The sequence below is a fragment of the Oreochromis niloticus genome, linkage group LG3, assembly GCF_001858045.2.
Source record: "Oreochromis niloticus isolate F11D_XX linkage group LG3, O_niloticus_UMD_NMBU, whole genome shotgun sequence".
Lineage (NCBI taxonomy): Eukaryota > Metazoa > Chordata > Actinopteri > Cichliformes > Cichlidae > Oreochromis > Oreochromis niloticus.
The window spans coordinates 72257410-72277788 of NC_031967.2; the positions used below are offsets into that span (position 1 = coordinate 72257410).

Sequence of the window (20379 nt, forward strand, 5' to 3'; positions counted from 1 at the left end):
TCTTCACCCCAGTGAAGAGGTGATCGTTTTCTCCTCGTTTTAATAAATTAAGCCGTTTGGTCTTTGTTCCCCACAACATATCACCAATTCGAAAAAATCAAAATTAGCTGTATGTAAGCAGCAATACATGAGAAATCGCGGGACCACCGATACAAGCTGGTTTACGGTTATTTTAAAGAAAAAGTCTATGCAGACGCCCAAAGCTTAACAAAACGACCGATATAACAATTTAACTTTTGTACAACCAGATTTTCATATACTTACATTTGAAAGTGTTTTCCTCTCCTGCTTCGACCACCATCGTTATCAGAAACAAATCTCCTCTATGACCCGCAATGAATCCTGGGATATAGTAGGACACGAAGGATACATCGGACCATCCTTAGAAGGGCAAAGTAGGACGCATTTGTCGCCACATTTTGAGTACTCTTTGAATTCGGACAGCCTTCGTCGCGTCGCCGCGACGTCATTGCCTCCAAATATGGCATTGGCGCATCCTTCCCCTGAATTCGGACACGACTAACCCTCAAATTCGCGGAAAAATAGGACACATATGTCGCCACATTTTGAGTGCTCTTTGAATTCGGACAGTCCTCGTCGCGTCGCTGTGACGTCATTGCCTCCAAATATGGCATTGGCGCATCCTTCCCCTGAATTCGGACACAGCCTTACTCTCCCCTGTCCTGTCATTAGGTTCATGTATGTCAGCTGTTTGCCCTCATGTATTTCCTCTTCCCCTAATCACCTCCTGTGTGTTTAAGTCCTCTGTATTCAGTGTGTCATTGTCAGGTCGTCTGTTTTCCTCGCCATAGTCACGGTCACTGTCATAGTTAGCTTTCATAGTTTGTTCCCAGTTTAGGTTTCTGTTTAGTTATTGCTCTTGTGCTGCTTGAGCTTTTAGTTGAGGTTAAAGGCAGCCATTATTTATTATTGTTTTCTTGGTTTCTATGGTTTCTTGTCTAGTTTTATCATGTGTTTTTAGGTCTGTTAAGTTTGTGTTATCATGTCTTGCTTCCATGTTTCCTGTTTTATTTTTTAAAAGGTCTTGTGTTCTGTGTTCATGTGCTTAGTTTTACTCTCCCCTGTCCTGTCATTAGGTTCATGTATGTCAGCTGTTAATGTGTTTAACAGCTGTGTTTAACCCTGTAGATTAATGTGTTAGTGAGATCTGTTGAGTCTCAAGCCAGAGTTTGTATTTTTTCACACCTGATAGCTCTCCATTTTAACTGATGCTGAACACATCTGATAGGTCATAGCTGGATGAACCACTGTGTGTGACATATTTACAGTCAAGGTCAACACACAGTGTCATATTTAATATCCTGACACAATTATGACTGTCTTTCCATAATTATAACTAAAGGTAATTATTATTATAACATGTTAATGGTGAGGGGGAACATATAGTGTGAGGTACAAGGCATTACCAGTGAAGCAGCAGCATTCAGTAGTCAACACAAATGTCTCCATCCAAGCTAATTTGCTTTGTTTTCCCCCAGATTATGCGGAGGTGAAGCCAGAGGACTCTGAGGTGGAAGATGTCAAACTGCCCTGCAAAACCACACTTCACCTGCCTGAAGACGCTAAAGTGGAGTGGAAGGAAGGGGGCAACAGAAAGGTCCACGTGTATGAGAACGGCTCTGACCAGCCTGAAGAACAGCACCAGGATTACAGAGACCGAACACAGATGAATGAAGACCTGCTGCAATCTGGAGACCTCAGTCTGACCCTGAAATACCCCACAAATGGCGACACGAAGACCTACATCTGCACCGTCTACAGCAGGGAGGGAAACATCCTGATGAAGAAACAAGTGAAGCTGAAAGTCAGAGGTCAGTGCTGTAGCTACAGGTCAAAGGTCAGAGGTCATGCAGGAGTTTATTCTCTAAAAGCTTTTAGTTTGAATCTATTTTCAGTTCATTCAAATAAAATAAATTCTTTGATGTTTTGATCTAAAAGCCAAAAATGTCAGGCGGAGCAACTGTGTGTTTAAATGAACAGACTAAGAAGACCATTAAAAATTGAATTAAATTATCTTAACTTCTCCAGAGTTTCCCACCTCATGTTTTCCTGTGTCACAGCTGATTGTCAAATCCTGGCTGTCACTAAATGAGTGGTCCAAAGGTGGAAGGAGGAGCACAGTTAGATTGTTCACCTCCTAACCTGTGAAATCAATCAGCTGAATGAAAAACACTGTGATCCTATGAGCTGCTATCAGGGCTGCTCCATTCTCAGGATTCTCATCTGGATGATTGAAGCAGATTATTGATGAAGTCAGCAAACAGCTTTCAAAATGGCTCTTTTTCCAGGGGAACTCCCTGAAATGTAAATCTCATTGACATCACACACTTCGGGGAAGATACTAACCCCATGTTTCTCTCCGATGAATGTTAGATAGGAAGCACTTAGAAACAGCGTTGAAAAAAGTGCTTCTGTGATTGGGTGAATGAATTAGTTGTGTAAAGCGCTTTGAGGGCTCAAAGTAGAACAGCGCTATATAATAACTAGTCCGTTTACCATTTACCATGATAAATCATTTAGATGTTGTCCAATATCAGTGTGGAACAGCTATAAATATGAGGCTTTTATTGTGAAGTGGAAGAGTAATAAGAGTGAAAATGATGTGTGACGATCTAGAGGAGCCCATGAGGTCTTTTTGTGTGATTTAGCTTTCTCATAAACATGGAAAAAACTGCCAAATTCAACTCTTTTTTTCCATGTCAACCAATGAAAAACTAGAAAAATGTTTACTGATCATAAAAATATCATTTGAAAATTTTGTGTACATTCTCTCTGGCAAAAGTAAAAGTTAATACAGGTAAAAACCTGTTTAATTGTCAATTTGACTCACTGGAACTAAGCAGAGCCACACTTGCTGCAGTAAGTGAAACACCACAGGATCATGTAGAAGTACTTTACAGCTGAAAACAGAAAACACAGCAAAAAACTGACTATATCCTCAGTTGAAGCAGTGCAGGTAAAGCACTGCTTTCCCATTTGGAGTTAACTGATGGTTTACAAGAATCAAGACTGGAAGATGGTTCCACAGAACATGGGAAGGCCCCGAGTAAATGTGGTTATTCCAGCTGGACATTTGTCAAAGCTGGGAAGGCACCTAAAGAAAGCTCCAGTTGATCCAGGAGAGAAGGACAACTGCTGCCTAAAAATCCCCCTTAGTAATCCATTATGTGGTAGGAGTATCGGAACAGCTGAGATGGATTTTCTCTAAATATGCTTTTAAACCCCCAAAACACTGCACAAAACTTGGTCCACCCCAAGGATCGGGTCCCCCGACACAAACAGAGTAACATAGTGTACGCTGTTAAGTGCCAGGAGGATTGCCAGGATTTATACATCGGGGAAACCAAACAACCTCTGGTGAAGCGGATGGCACAGCACAGAAGAGCAACCTCATCAGGCCAGGACTCTGCAGTCTATTTACACCTACAGGCCAGTGGACGCTCTTTCAACGATGAGGATGTACACATCCTGGACAGGGAGGAACGCTGGTTTGAGCACGGAGTCAAGGAGGCCATTTACGTGAAGAGGGAAAGACCATCTCTGAATCGAGGAGGGGTCCTAAGGGTACATCTGTCACCATCTTACAATGCTGTGATTGCAGCCATTCCCCAACTCTCTGTGAATGGTACTCATGGCCATTGATCAGTGGGTTTTGGTCAGTGGTTGTTGATCAATGGTCATGGGAATTTGTGTAGCAGATTTCGAACGGTTGACTGCGTTGTGATGACAGACACAGACTGGCTGGAAACTGGATTTATTTCTAAAACACAAAGTGGAGCAGCAAAATCAGTGTCACACAGCAACAGCACGCCTCTGCTCATCCCAGTGTGGAGTCCATGCAGCTCTGCTTACAATATATAAAAGAAAATACAATCTATCAAAACAACGGTGTGATTTTTCTCAACAGCCACATTTAAATCAAACGTTATAGTGGGGTAAAACAGAGACAAAGATGAAGCAAGGTGCAGTCAAAAATAAGCCACTAATAATAACCTATAATATTCAAATCCCCACTAAGATGGATCAATTACACAATACATATTCAAACAACTTTAACTTTTACCAACATGGCTGAAAATGCGATTCAGTGTGCAGCCTCAGATCATGAACTCATTATACACAGAAAACAAAACCTATACATTTACACATACCTAAAACACAAAGTGGAGCAGCAAAATCAGTGTCACACAGCAACAGCACGCCTCTGCTCATCCCTGTTTAGCACAAGTAAGGAACACATAAACGGATGGTGTAACAGATAAAAGGCAGTTCCGATTACTATTTTCCTCGTTTAAAGTAATCAAAAACAGTTTGGGAGCTTTAAGCCAAAAGAACTAATACTTATTAAAGAAAAATACACCAAATTTAAGTGTATAATTTAATACAGGGAGAGGAGCTACAGAGAGTATGCCTCACCAGTGTGGAGTCCATGCAGCACTGGCTGGGAACCCCCACACATGCAGCATGTTTACAAGTGGTGTCACACTGATTAATGCCCCACTTCAACAGTGACATGTGGAACCTTAGTTTTACAAAAATTAAATTTACACAATAAAAAAAAAAAAAACTATATACAATACAGTTTTGAGAATGTTCACACTCAGTATATTATATCCCAGCTACATTTGCATAATTAAGATTAAGGAACTGACCTCACAGCCCATTGTTCCTTCAGTGGGCTGGTTTCAGTCATTATGCAAATGTACTGTTTATAAGATTTGGGGAAACCTGCAGTCAGCTGAGACTGAAGAAGTCATTGGATGAGTTCAATTCAATTCAATTCAATTCAATTTTATTTATATAGCGCCAAATCACAACAAAGTCGCCTCAAGGCGCTTTATATTGTACAGTAGATCGCACAATAATAAATACAGAGAAAAACCCAACAATCATATGACCCCCTATGAGCAAGCACTTTGGCGACAGTGGGAAGGAAAAACTCCCTTTTAACAGGAAGAAACCTCCGGCAGAACCAGGCTCAGGGAGGGGCGGCCATCTGCTGCGACCGGTTGGGGTGAAAGAAGGAAAACAGGATAAAGACATGCTGTGGAAGAGAGACAGAGATTAATAACAGATATGATTCGATGCAGAGAGGTCTGTTAACACATAGTGAGTGAGAAAGGTGACTGGAAAGGAAAAACTCAATGCATCATCGGAATCCCCGGCAGCCTACGTCTATTGCAGCATAACTAAGGGAGGATTCAGGGTCACCTGGTCCAGCCCTAACTATATGCTTTAGCAAAAAGGAAAGTTTTAAGCCTAATCTTGAAAGTAGAGATAGTGTCTGTCTCCTGAATCCAAACTGGAAGCTGGTTCCACAGAAGAGGGGCCTGAAAACTGAAGGCTCTGCCTCCCATTCTACTTTTAAATACTCTAGGAACAACAAGTAGGCCTGCAGAGCGAGAGCGAAGTGCTCTAATGGGGTGATATGGTACTACAAGGTCATTAAGATAAGATGGGACCTGATTATTTAAGACCTTGTATGTGAGGAGCAGGATTTTGAATTCAATTCTGGGTTTAACAGGAAGCCAATGAAGGGAAGCCAAAACAGGAGAAATATGCTCTCTCCTTCTAGTGCCTGTCAGGACTCTTGCTGCAGCATTTTGGATCAGCTGAAGGCTTTTCAGCGAGTTTTTAGGACATCCTGATAATAGTGAATTACAGTAGTCCAGCCTGGAAGTAATAAATGCATGAACTAGTTTTTCAGCGTCACTCTGAGACAGGATATTTCTAATTTTAGAGATGTTGCGCAAATGGAAGAAAGCAGTCTTACATATTTGTTTAATATGTGCATTGAAGGACATGTCCTGGTCAAAAACGACTCCAAGGTTCCTCACAGCATTACTGGAGGCCAAGGTAATGCCATCCAGAGTAAGAATCTGCTTAGATACCATATTTCTAAGATTTTCAGGGCCGAGTACAATAACCTCAGTTTTATCTGAATTAAGAAGCAGAAAGTTAGCGGCCATCCAGGTCTTTATGTCTTTAAGACATTCCTGCAGTTTAACTAATTGGTGTGTGTTACCTGGCTTCATGGATAGATAGAGCTGCGTGTCATCTGCATAGCAGTGAAAATTTATGCTATGTCTTCTAATGATGCTGCCTAGGGGAAGCATGTATAATGTAAATAGAATTGGTCCTAGCACTGAACCCTGTGGAACACCATAATTGACCTTAGTGTGTGAAGAGGACTCTCCATTTACTTCAACAAATTGGAGTCTATTAGATAGATATGATACAAACCACTGCAGCACAGTACCTGTAATACCTACAGCATGTTCTAATCGCTCTAATAGGATATTATGGTCAACAGTATCGAACGCAGCACTGAGGTCTAGCAGGACAAGCACAGAGACGAGTCCACTGTCAGAGGCCATAAGTAGATCATTTGTAACCTTCACTAAAGCTGTTTCTGTGCTGTGATGAGCTCTGAAACCTGACTGAAACGCTTCAAATAAGCCATTCCTCTGCAGATGATCTGTTAGCTGTTTGACAACTACTCTTTTAAGGATTTTTGATATGAAAGGAAGGTTGGAGATTGGCCTATAATTAGCTAAGACAGCTGGGTCTAGAGATGGCTTTTTAAGTAAAGGTTTAACTACAGCCACCTTGAAGGCCTGTGGTACATAGCCAATTATTAGAGATAGGTTGATCATATTTAAGATCGAAGAATTAATTAATGGCAGGACTTCTTTGAGCAGTTTAGTAGGAATGGGGTCTAAAAGACACGTTGATGGTTTGGAGGAATTAATTATTGAAGTAAACTCAGAAACGTTTCTCCCACAAAACGCTACGTCCAGATGAACAGAATCAATCTTTTGGGGATTTACTTACCTGGACGATTGAGCCCCTGCGACTTGGCCCTGGTTGAGCAGAAGAAAAGTGATGGATGGAATTATTTCTCTCCATGAGCTGTTTCTTTTCCTAAAGGAGGCACCAATCCATCGCTTCATTTAGTGCAGAACAAGAGTAACATGATGCTGCTCTGTGAACACCAATCACACTTTATACATATTGTGTTTAATCATTTTGTATTTGTTGTCCTCTCAGTCTGTCAGAGGGGGGCAAAGGAGGGGGATGAGTCTGTCCTGGTGCCATTCAAAACTTCACAGAACCTGCCTGAAGATGCTGAAGTGGAGTGGGTACGCTATAACCCAAAAAAGACAATCCATGTATATAAGAATGGCTCTGACCAGCCTGAAGAACAGGACCAGGTTTACAGAGACCGAACAAAGATGAATGAAGACCTGCTGAGAACTGGAGACCTCAGTCTGACCCTGAAACACCCCACAGAGAGAGACAGTGGAGGATACAGATGTGTAGTCTATGGGAAGATCTGGAGGGGGAAAACAGTGCTGCTCAGAGTCGAAGGTTTGTCGATTTGTGTGTGTGGTGTGTGTGTGTGTGCGCGCGTGTGTGTCTGACTGTCTTGTGTCTCCTCTGCAGGTCTAGGGTCAAACAAGGAATCAAGGGACATCAGGAACAGAAGCAGCTGCATTGATCTGACTCCTCTGTCGGCTTAGGCCTGTATTAAGAAGTGAGATTAATAGTTTAGTCAGCTGAAAACCAGGCTTTTCTGTGACACCAAACTGTTTTTTTACCTGGTAACTTGTCCTGAACACATCACGTGTTCAGGAGCAGGTAATGTTCTCATGAACTCATTACATTTTAGTGGGTCTCACAACAATCAGATAATTCATAAGATAAGTAAAAATAATTAATTTCCCTATCAAGAATGTGGGGCTGGTGTCCAAAGTTGGTGGGTCTTTGCTGTAGGTTGTGTCCACTTGGGGTTTCTGGAACTCATGTTGACTTGTGGTGCACTTTGCCTCTTTTAAACCAGGTGGTATGTATTTTACAAGCATGTTGTTCTATTATTGCATGCTTTATGTCCAGTATGGATGCTCAGCTTTATATGAGCAGCTTGTTACGCTCTACTTTGCTAAAACCACTGAATGAAGCAAAAACTTGGTCACATTGTCACAGGAATGTGCATGCATTTTGTAATGCAGAAAAAGTGTAAAGTGTTGAAATATGGTTTTGCGAAAAAGTGACCACTTACCAAGTGATATTAACTTGTCCTGCATTTTGAATGTGTAATAACCCTGAAACATAGTAAAAAACCTGTTAAACATCATGCAGATGAGATAAACTGGAATATATAAGTAAACAAACAAGTGTATATAATCTCTCAGAGGACCTTTTCACAGCTAGCATTTCAGTCATCATGTGGAGAAACTGGGCAAGAGAGAGCTGGACGTGATCGCTGCCGCTCATCACGTCCAATATGGCGGACAGCTCTTGAGTGACGTGCACATGACATCATGTGCAAAATATTTATATATATTTTATATCTTTTACGCTTGAAAATACTATAAAACACTCCAAGAATACCCGATCAATCAATACATTTTACTTTGATCTTCAGTGAGGCCATCTACACATGCAGTGATTTCCATGTATCCTTCATCCGGCTGTGGGACAGGAAGCTTTAATGTCACATGACTATGCCTATTTTCATGTGATCCAAAGTCTTTCTCCAAAGTCCTGTTAACAGAGAAGGTTGATACCTGTTATCTCTGAGTGTCCTATTGTATATTTTATTCTATTTATTCTACTGTATATAGTATTTTATTTTATTCTATTCTGTACAGTTGTGTACAGTATTTTATTATTGTATTCTAATTTTGCTATATAACTTTTGCACTGTCCACTTCCTGCTGTGACAAAACAAATTTCCCACGTGTGGGACTAATAAAGGTTATTTTACCTTATCTTATCTTAGGTCTCTGACATTTTAAAAATGAATGGACAAAATTCACTCACAGCTGACTAATGAACATTTGCATGCATGTTTAAGAATTGCATTGACCCCATTTTACCCCAATTTTAAAATGCTAACTTCAAATATCCATGCATATTTCTCCCACTGAAGTGAGAGCCAGCACTGTTTTGCAGTGAAATTTGAAGTTACATTGTGTTGAGTTTGTCAAACATATTTACTGCACAGTTTAAAGCACTTTGTTTGTTTTTAAAGCAATTGTTTGCACCTAAATGTTGTTTCCAAAGTTGATTCTGTTCATCTGGATGCAGTGTTTTCAGCCATCCAAGTGACTTCTTCATGATCAGCAACCACTCATCAATGGCCATGAGTACCATTCACAGAGAGTTGGGAATGGCTGCAATCACAGTATTGTAAGAGATGTACTCGATTCAGAGATGGTCTTTCCCTTTTCACATACTTCTTCAGAAGTCACTCATCCAGATGAACACAATCAACTTTTTTTGGACACCTCAATGTTGGTTTTTAAATGTGGTAAAGATTATTGTATAATATCATTCTTAAATTGTTTTTTGTTTAATGTTAGTACTTGAACTGGATTGCACTTTTCTGTTCAGCACATGATTTAATGGCATATGAATAATTGATTAGTGGTTACTAGATAAAATCTGTACTGTTAATTAAATGTTAAATAAAAATTAAAGAAAATATTTTTGTTGGTTCATTTAAAATGTTCGGACCCCACATTGATTGGACGATGGAGGTAGTGGACCTCCTGCCATTAGAGTTGGGGACCCCCAATTTAGACCTTTCTTTCTCCAGTTAACAAAGAAATCCGTGTTGAACATTCATAGTATATCCCTCTGATCAATCAGTTTGTTCTGTGTGTTCTTTGATTATTGATCAGTGATGTCAGAGTGGAGTCAGTGTGATGTTGTTGTTGTGTGTTTGAGACTTTTAGTGTCCATGAAGGTCTCTGCTGCCGTAGATCCTCTGAACTGTGACAGAGGTCTCACTCTGGAGGAAACTCTCAGCACTCTTATTCTCCTCCATTGTCCATGAACATGCACTGTCCCTGTGGAATATGTCCAAATAAAAACAACTGGCTAACCCTTAATCTGATCCAGTGTTGTTGTTCTTATGTGGGTGATGTGTTTGAAGATGAAAGCAGGGTTTCCTACATGTTCAGAAATTAGATTTAAGACTTTTTAATGTCACTCACATTGAAACTGTCTCTGTCTGTCTCTGTCTGAGCCAGACAGAGAGATCTGATTTCTCATGTTTCTAGTTTGGTTTGATTTAAGACATTTTAATTTAATTTAGACCAATTCAAGACTGCTTTTTAATAATTCAATTAACTGAAAGATTCAGCTTCAGTCGCTTTATTTTCTAAAGCAGGGGCGATTCTAGGATCAGAGCTTTGGGGGTGCTGAGCACCCAGAGAGCTGCTCAGCCAGGCAAGACAAACTTTACACGTCACGATGAGACTTCTTTCCTGTCTCTGTCAGTCCCTGCATCCTTAAATGTCTCCAGTTGTCCCGAGTTCCCTCTGTCTCCTTGGTGCATTTAAACCCCTGTTCCTCCCTGTCCTCATCGTCTGTTGTCTTCATCTCCGTTATCAGTCATCATAACTTTACCATCTCTGTGCAAGTCTGCAAATTTCTTTATTAAATCATAAGATTCTTAAATTCATCAAGTCTCTCTGTGCCTGGGTCCTCGTCACAAAACATGACATCACTGTTTTGTACATTTTAACGCAATCCCCACATTTGTGAAAGAAAAGAAAAGCACTTTTTTTTTTAAAGTCTGTAACAAAACCATCAAATCTGATAAAGGTTATTTAGATGCTGCAAAAGAAGAATGGGTTGGAATAAAAAAAGAAAATACATATCCTAACCTTAATTACTGGGGAAGAATAATGAATGATGATCATAATGAGTAAGGAGTAAACAGAGCATTTTTTGGACAGAGATTCACTTTTAATGTGTATGTATAATATAATACAGATACATAAAAAATACACTCCAAAAACAGAAGAGTCCTTTAAATGTACAAATGTACAAAATATTGATAAAAAAAATTATAAAAATGGAGGCAACTTTGCCTATGGTACAATGTATACAATGTATGAATAGATCTTTACTGCAGATACTACTATGACTATGCAGATTTTTTTCTTTTCTTTTAACCTATGTGGCCTCACCTTGAGGTTGGCAAATCACTATTATTGGTGAACTCTCTCAAGCAGTTTAACAATTTCTGTTTTACCTCTCAGTTGTCTGTTTTCTTCCCTGGTTCTTCCTGACCTTGTACTTTCTCCTCACGTTCCCTCTTTCCTCTCTCCCTCTTTGGACTGACAATCATACACAAATAGATTGTATTCAATTAGATGAAAAATTACATTAATATGAAAAAAATACTATTAAGATCACTAACAAAAAGTCCTCTCTCAGTGTACTTTCAATCAAAAGGCAAATAACCAAACCACATGTACATCTAATAAAAGATAAAAATATTGAAACACTGATCCAACATTATTCTTGTTTGATGGATCTTTTGTTCCTACACTTTTACCTGAATGTGGCTCCTGCGTTTAATAATATTGGCACATATGACAAAATAACCAGTTTCTCTCATTCCATTTCAAACAGGACAGTGGTAACAACAGCAGGCTACAGACAATTTTAAGTTTTAGATTTTAAATAGGCTGTATAAATTTCAATGCGAGCAACAGGACGGTCAAATGTCGCTGATTTTACTACAGAGCAGGACGGATTGTAGGGTAGCAAACATCATTGGAAAACACGTTTTCAACACTGGAGGTTACCTGGGTGTAAGGTTTTTCAGCTAAAAAGAAACATGGTCTGACTCCTATCTAACTATATAAAGAGAAGAGAAGGTTAAATGCAGCCAACATGTCCTGTTTTAAGCCAGGCACTTACACCTCCGCTCCGCTGCGTCTCAGCCACCATCACTCTGGCAGAAAGGACGCTAGAGCCAGAGGAGAGGAGAGGCGAGCTGGAACAAACCATTTTGGGAGGGTGGGAGGTATCTATACTTTTGTTGTTAAAATGTTACGTCTCAACCAAGTACTGTATGCTTTTTATATTTTTAGTAGTGTGTCACACAAACAGCAAATATTGTCAGAAAAGTAAGAAATCTTTGGGGGTGCTTTGATTCATTTTGGGGGGTGCTGAAGCACCCCCCAAAATGGGCTAAAATTGCCCTTGTTTAAAAGGAAAGTTATCTTTAGAAGTGTCACTTGCTGTCTGCAGCCAGCAGCCAAGAAGCGACGATGTTGTCTTTGTGTTATGATGCCACTAACAGTCTGATTGATCCAATCAATAACCAATTTAATCCCCACACCAGAAATATGACAGCTTTCTCCATCAGTGAGGCTAAATCTTGTTGGTCAAAATCTTCAGGATGAACACTGCACTCCACCAATCACGTTCACATAGTGAGCTCTGCTGTCAGACTCTTCTTCTCTCTTCTTGCTGTGTGATGCCATCTAAAAGCCTCCAATCCACTTTCAGTCACAGTTTCAAGGCTGTTTCCATGGAAACGGTAAGGTCAAGCAGGTATGAGCTCACTTCCTGTTGGTGGAGCCTTTGTGGAACAGGTGGATCGCTGGTTACTTGGAAACACAAAAACAGCTCAGACCACAGAGGAAAGGATGAGAGATGCCTAGGGGAAGCATGTATAATGCAAACAGAACTGGTCCTAGCACAGTTCAGTGTTGGTGCTTTAGGCTTGGAACAACAGACAGCATCAAACATGGACTCAGCTTCTGGCATGGAAAAATGAATCCATTTGGGCTCCAGGGGCATTTTTTTCATCTCTTTGATATAGACGACCTGATGCTGCTCTTACTGCTAACGTGTCTGTGCTGTGATGATGTAACAGCCACAGATCATCTCAGGGCTTCGTGCACTGATGGCACTGACGTCATGTGACCGAGCAGCCATAATAACTGTGTTATTGCAGCAGGAAACAGGAGAGTGAGTGCAGCAGCAGACACACATGAGCAGTGTGGGCTTTGTGCTTGGACATGTTTTTAAGGCTTTCTCTGCACTAAACTGCACTTTGTCTTTGTTTTCATTCTCTTGTTCACGTCTGTGAAGAAATGTTCAGCTCCATCAGCTGCTGCGCTTCACTCACATGTATGAAATATCCCCTTCCTGTGTTGTTGGAGGTGACGGAGGCCTGTTTCCTGCTGCTGCCACACTTTGGCTGTGTCCAAATTCAGGGGAAGGAGGATCCTTCAACTGCCAGGTAAATGGCCTGCATTTGTATAGCGCTTTACTCAGTCCCTAAGGACCCCAAAGCGCTTTACACTACATTCAGTCAATTCACCCATTCACGCACACATTCACACACTGGCAATGGCAAGCTACGTTGTAGCCACAGCTGCCCTGGGGCGCACTGACAGAGGCGAGGCTGCCGGACACTGGCGCCACCGGGCCCTCTGACCACCACCGGGTAGGATGGAAGTGAGCGGCTATTTTCCAGGTAAAATAATGGTCATTAATCTACACGCATTTAGGAATTACTTGGATAATTTCAGTGACTGAATTATTGCCACTCATTCGTACACATAGTTCTATTAATCTGCGCTTGATTACTCTGGAACCGGAACCGAATCTAAGTCCCAAAAAATTGAATTGTAGAACTGAAACTGAATGGTGAGAAGTGAAACTGAAATTATTTGAGAGCTACATTTTTAACTGATAAAATACAGTTTCAAGGCAAATGAATTCATTTTCAAAATATAAAGTTCTATTTCAATTTAGTGATGATCATTTTCAAACCAACATATTGAATTTCAAATTAGGCTAATTCTAATTCAGTTTTAAAAAGCATTTAATCAAGTTAAAATTCAGATTCAATCCGAGCAATTCAAATTCGAATTTAACTTATTCAAATTCAGTTTCTGATGGCACAGATTTGTGCCCATAGGGTTTGGACTTGCAACTTCTGATTGTTTGAAGTGACGTGAATGTGGCATCGTTACTGTGATGCTATTGGCTCAAACGTGTCAAGGTGTCAATCATGCAAATTAGCCAAAAGAAACCACAGTTACAGCCCCTCAGAGTTTAAAGGGCCAGAGACCAATTAAACACTCCATGCGCACGGCAAAAAGGGCCCATTGTCATGTAAATGTGTAGTTAATTCTTCAAAAATATTCAAAAACAAGCATTCGTAGGCCTTATAATAAAATTAAATCGTTTCTGCTCTTTAACACCTAAAAAAATTCAACTAATATGGCAACCAATGTGTGCCAAAATTGTAAATTTTTTGTAAACGTCTGGTTATTTATGTATTGACAGTGCTGTAATTTTTTAACTGTTTCACTTTAGAAACATAAATCTTTGCACAGGTGATGTTTATATGTTGGTTACTAAATTTCTGTAATAAAATGTGAACTGAAGTATATCTTTAAAAGGGTTATATGCTAAAAATAAGTAAATAAATTAGGCGAGGAAAAAATCTACTTACTTTTTCTGTGTCCAGTCTCAGTAACTTTGACACAGTAATATCTGCTGAAATATTTACACATCTGATGAAATTTCACAAGTGCTAGCTTTATTTTGATACCAAGATTGTATACACAGAGTTTGAATTTGAAGATAAATACTGTATTTTTGGGGGGCATTTCATTTTCGAGCAGGAAGCTCAGAAAACCCATTTGGGGCTTAAGAGGTTAAACTGAAATACACATACGGTGGCTTGCAAAATTATTCGGCCCCCTTGAACTTTTCCACATTTTGTCACATTACAGCCACAAACATGAATCAATTGTATTGGAATTCCACGTGAAAGACCAATACAAAGTGGGGTACATGTGAGAAGTGGAATGGAAATCATACATGATTCCAAACATTTTTTACAAATAAATAACTGAAAAGTGGGGTGTGCGTAATTATTCAGCCCCCTGAGTCAATACTTTGTAGAACCACCTTTTGCTGCAATTCCAGCTGCCAGTCTTTTAGGGTATGTCTCTACCAGCTTTGCACACCTAGAGACTGAAATTCTTGCCTATTCTTCTTTGCAAAACAGCTCCAGCTCAGTCAGATTAGATGGACAGCGTTTGTGCACAGCAGTTTTCAGATCTTGCCAGAGAAATCTCTTCACAAGAGCCAACAAAGTGAACAACAAAGTGATTTATACCTTGTTAATCTGCTCCTAAGTAGGATTTACTCAATGAATACATTACTGTGACAAGCAATCCAACATGTGCTTCAAACAAGTTATCATCTATTTTACCTGGCTAAAAGTTAATTCATATACAGCGAACGAGCCCCAGGTGTTAGTGTGGAATCATCAAACATAAATACAAGGAGTTTCTACAGCACTGACCTCTGACTTTCAGCTCCACCTTTCGCCTCAGCAGGATGTTTCCCTCCCTGCTGTAGACGGTGCAGGTGTAGATGCCACTCTCTGTGGGGTGTTTCAGGGTCAGGCTGAGGTCTCCAGTTTTCAGCAGGTCTTCATTCATCTTCATTCGGTCTCTGTAAACCTGGTGCTGTTCCTCAGGCTGGTCAGAGCCGTTCTCATACACGTGGAACTTCATGAAATCTTCTTCCACTCCACTTTAGCATCACGAGGTAGGTGAGGTGTAGTTTTGCAAAGTAGGTAGACCGTCTCCAACCCTGAATCTGCCTTCACCTGGGGGACTAATGGGACAACAAAGTACACATGAGCATTTTTTGACTAAATGAAGGGAAAACATGTATGACTGGTTCTGGTAAGACTCATCACTTGACTTAAGCTCAGTCACACATCTCCTTCTCTTCCATTCAGTTAGACTGAATAGAAGGAGGAGGAGTGGTAATTCCCTCCAGCTTCTCAATAAACCGAAAGCCAAGACACAGTGATAAGTCATTTGAAGGGCTGACTCTGAGATGTCTGAACACTAACTGGACTAACTCAGCAACAAATAAAACAGTTTTTTCTTTATCTATTGTCCACCTGTCCTGGCCACCTTGTATGATTTCTCGAATTTTGTTGTATTGTATTTTGCTTTGTATTGTAAGTTAGACCCTACAATAATACAAAGAAAACAGAGGAAGTCCCAACAATCATCTGACCCCCCCATGAGCAAGCACTTTGGTGGCAGTGGGAAGGAAAAACTCCCTTTCAACAGGAAGAAACCTCTGGCAGAACCAGGCTCAGGAAGGGGTGGCCATCTATTGCGACTGGTTGGGGTGAGAGGAGTAAACAGAATAAAGACATGCTGTCGAAGAGAGACAGAAAGGAAAGCAGCCCTACATACTTCTTTAATATGTGCATTGAAGGACATATCCTGGTCAAAAATGACTCCAAGGTTCCTCACAGTGTTACTGGAGGCCAAGGTAATGCCATCCAGAGTAAGAATCCAGTTAGATACCATATTTCTAAGATTTTCAGGGCCGAGTAAAATAACCTCAGTTTTATCTGAATTAAGAAGCAGAAAGTTATCCAGGTCCATCCAGATCTTTATGTCTTTAGGACATTCCTGCAGTTTGACTAATTGGTGTGTGTTATCTATGTGAAAGGTTAAAATTTGTTTAAAATATTAATATGGATTAAAATAATAGTTGACAAGTAAAGAGATATAGTTATTTAAGTTATTTAAGCAAACTCCTTAACATATACAACCCCCAAAAAACACTGAGATTGTCTAGCCAGATGCTCTTAGTACAACCAAGGTCTCGATTGAAGCATAGACGAGATTGGGCCTTTGCAGTTTCAGTGCCTAGACTCTGGAATTACTTGTCAGACAGGTACATTTACAGGGCTCTAGACTAACTTTTTGCCATGGGTGCAAATAATAATTAGCTAATATTATTCATGAGACTAAAGTCATCTCATTGTGGTAATGTTAATATAATATGGACAATATTATATGTATTGTCATACATATATATATATATGAGCTTGAACTCTGGGTCAAAGATGCAAGTAGCAGTTAATTATATTTCCTATCACCTTAAATCTTCACTCAAAGACAAGTATCTCTAACAGTGTATATACAGATGTATTATATATAAGAGACAAACATTGTTCTTTCAATATGTTGGCATTACTAAATTTGGCTCAATGCTTACATATATGTGTAAAAAGAAAATGTACGAGCTGTGATAACTGTTTCTGATAGAATGAAGAGTAGACTGATATATGAAATATTCCTTTATTGGGTGAGAAAATCAGACCATGTCATAACTGCTTTAAGTCATACAGAATAGATATCAGAGCCTTAAACAGGCTGACTTCTGCTAAATGGGTCAAACTGGGCAGAAACTATACAAACACATAACATCCTTATAGAATATGATGTAACACTATAGATCAACTTACCTCAGAATATATAAAGCATATAAACAATTACAGCAATATGATGCAACAAACACAGCAGTGCTACTAATCCAAAATACTCAAAGCTTCATAGAACTGAAACAAACATTTATTTTTAGCTCCATTCTGCTGCTGATACATACTTTAGGTTTCTGAATATTAAACTTGTTGCTGCCTTTCATAGTGTGTAACTTGAAGGCTCTGAGTACTTTCTCCCACACTGAAAACACTGGAATGATAAAATTATTTGAACATTACCTAATAAGACTGATTCAGGACAGACAATTAGTTATTGTAAACTTTTCTAGCAGTCCTTCACAAGCAGGGAACAGTCTGTCTATTCTCTCCATCTGTCAGCTGCTGCTGGCTCTTCCTCCTCCTCTTCCTCACACACTGCTGAGTTTGTCCTGGTGGATCATCAGGGGTGCAAAGCCTCACAGATGATGTGCAGCAGTGGGTCCCTCAGTCTGTCCTCACTCTGGACACTTGCAGTTGTCACACATGGAAATCAAATGTGTGATAAGCTGCAGGATTCAAACACAAGTGTAACTTATAAATACATGTTCATACTTTTATTCCACAATCAGAGAGAAAGAAACAGAGAGAGAGTGCAGGACAGACAGACAGGTGACAGTCTCAGGTGTACACACTGCTACAAAACAGCACAAGAGAAGGAGGATTTAGTGTTTGTGTTATTACGAGTGCTAAACAAGAAGAGTTCCAGATGGTCCAGTGGACACATGTGTGACTCCTGTGATTAAAGCATCTTTCTTTCAGCTTAACGAGTGAACCGTCAGCTCGTTCAAACACACGTTAAAGTCCGTTTGGCTCGACACCACCGAACAGAGGCAGCAATATAACATAGCTAACATTAACAGTGCAGTGAATCCTGCTTGTGCCGTCATATTCAGGACTGCAAACCGAGCAGCATCACTGACTTTCAGCTTGTTGTGTTTGTGGATATATGACTGACTTTAATTATCCACAAAATCATCACATTCCCTGTGAGATTAAGGTCAGCTATATATATATTTAGAAGTAGAGGCTTTAAAACCAAGTTACCGCTGAAAGTACAAACATCGCTAATGTCACATAACTTTGCCGACATGTGGCCAACAGTAATGTTTTAATGTTCTTAAACATTCGCACATAAATAAGTGACATCATATTCAGTACTTACTTTTGACAGTTCACTCTTCGGCCGCTCCCTTCTGCCGTATTTTGCGGCAAAATTATCCACACCCACCGCCGCGCTATGGATTGTGGGATATATGGGACCACGAAGCGTGCACCGGACCACGCTTGATATTTGGGGAAATCGACGGCGCATTTGGAGTATGCATTTGAAGTGCACTTTGAATTGGGACAGCCGTCGTCGCATGGCGGTGACATGCGTACTTCAAGCGTGCATACCCTGAATTGGGACACAGCCTGTGTCTTCCCCTACTCGGTGTCGCGTCGTTAACGTCTGTTCACCCTTGCTTCCTCTGTGTGTTCTGTTCGCCAGCCTGCCAACCTGCCTAGTTATTCTGTTCCCCCAGTTTAGTTAGTGTTTTCCTGTTCTGCTTCTTACCAGCAATAAAGCTGTGTATTTTGAGTTACCTCTGCCTCCGTGAGTCCTGCATTTTGGCTCCTCTCTTCCTGCCTGCCTACACACAGACATGACACTGACAATCTTGTGCTTAAAGTGCTTTGTCAATATTGTAGAAAATGTTATTGTAGAAAACTTAATCATCATCTTGGCTCCTCTGACGACCTGTTTGCTGTTGCATGCTGCTGAAAGGCAGTGGGGAGAGGGGACACTTGGGCAGTGCATTTATATATAATGTGTTTTCTGGATACACTGCTGCTTTTTCAGCATTCAGAGGTTGATCGCACCGTATCAGAGCTGGCTATGAATTTCAGACGGATCAGGCCTTAACTTAACACAAAAGTTATCAATAGTTCTTTTCATCTTTTCTTATTACCCACAGCTACATCCACTTCTGTCAGGCCTAGGCTGCTCACTAGGGCTGGGTATCATCACTGATTTCTATAATCCATTCGATTCCGGTTCTCAAAGTCCTGATTGATTCAATTTGGCCTCAGACAGTCAGAAATATTATAATTCTGATCATCAGTACTGACACATGTGAGCCTTCATCAGAATTGTGAACATCACAGCAGATGCCTTTGTGTGAAAGTAACTGAGAATAAAACACAGAAAAACATGAAGGCGGTTTTCCTGGTCTGGGTTTTTATAGCAGATAACCTTAAAAATATTCTGCAACATTCTGTAATTTTGCACAATTTTAAAAAGTTTACATTTCTTCAGTACTGAACAGCAGAAATTAGGCTTTCTTGTCCGAGGTCATTTAAGTGAAAAAAAAGAAAAAGAAAAGAAAAAGACAGCGGCCGACAGCGCTGTAAACAACGGTAGACTGGTGGGTAATAAGCAAATGAATAATGCAGAAAACAGAGATTTGAGACAGGAAACTGTTCTTGAAGTACAGAGAGAGAGAGATGGAGCTGTGCATGAAGTGTGATTTTTATCGTGGTGGAAGCAAAACAGCAAAATTCAGAGGGAATTCATGACGATGTTTATCAAATGTGAAGTGCAGTTTGCTGCTTCTTTTGCTGCTGGCTCGGTGAATTTTGGTTGGAGAGACAAAACCTGCAGCTCAGAATCAGCGCAAAAAAGACGGAAACACAGCGCGGACCCGACGCATCAGAATCGGTGAGCTCCGACAGCATGTCCATGTACGGGCCGTCGTGTGAGAAAGTCGAGAAAGACAAAGCTGATTCTGATGCTAATGTCTTTGTGTGGAATCCGTGTACCTGCTCTCATTTGCTGTTTGGTGGTTGTTGAAATAGTTTTGTGAGCTTTAATCTGAGAAACTGGCGTTTCTGGCAAAACACAGTTACATTTAAAAGTCAATTCAGGATTTAATGAATCGATATCGCTTTATTCAAGCTACTCACCTCCCTCTTCCACCTGTACTTTCAACTGGACCACGGCCAATCAAAGAGGTCCCGCCCCTGACTATCTCTGATTGGTTTAGTCCACGATAGGGACATAATGGTTGTCTGTTGTTGACCACACGGAGAGTTGCAGAGATTTTTTTTTTGTTACCCGAACAGTTGGTCGGGTAACAAAAAAAGTAAAATAAATCGGTGCGACCAAATATTTCTTTTAGTCGCACCAAATTGGTCGCACTCTAGAGCCCTGATTTATGTGGACGATACCTGGGTCAAATTCA

At 40.3% G+C, this 20379-nt stretch overlaps 1 protein-coding gene and 1 long non-coding RNA gene across 4 annotated transcripts in view; one reads left to right on the forward strand and one right to left on the reverse strand.

The window, feature by feature from the left end:
• Window positions 1–8249, forward strand: part of LOC102076415 (butyrophilin-like protein 2) — a 55565-nt gene extending 47316 nt beyond the window's left edge. For all 3 annotated transcript variants that reach the window (XM_025900451.1, XM_025900450.1, XM_005464356.4), the window contains exons 6-8: window positions 1500–1832; window positions 7072–7392; window positions 7468–8249. In XM_025900451.1, the coding sequence (XP_025756236.1) occupies window positions 1500–1832; window positions 7072–7392; window positions 7468–7544 (731 nt within the window). In that variant the 3' untranslated portion in view covers window positions 7545–8249. The remainder of the gene's footprint in view (window positions 1–1499; window positions 1833–7071; window positions 7393–7467) is intronic.
• On the reverse strand, window positions 3750–4637 carry LOC102076337 (uncharacterized). The gene is made up of 3 exons (XR_267972.4): window positions 4438–4637; window positions 4173–4235; window positions 3750–3781 (listed from the first exon to the last, which is right to left on the reverse strand). It is a non-coding gene; the product is annotated as an uncharacterized LOC102076337 (long non-coding RNA).
• Window positions 8250–20379: the final 12130 nt, after the last annotated feature.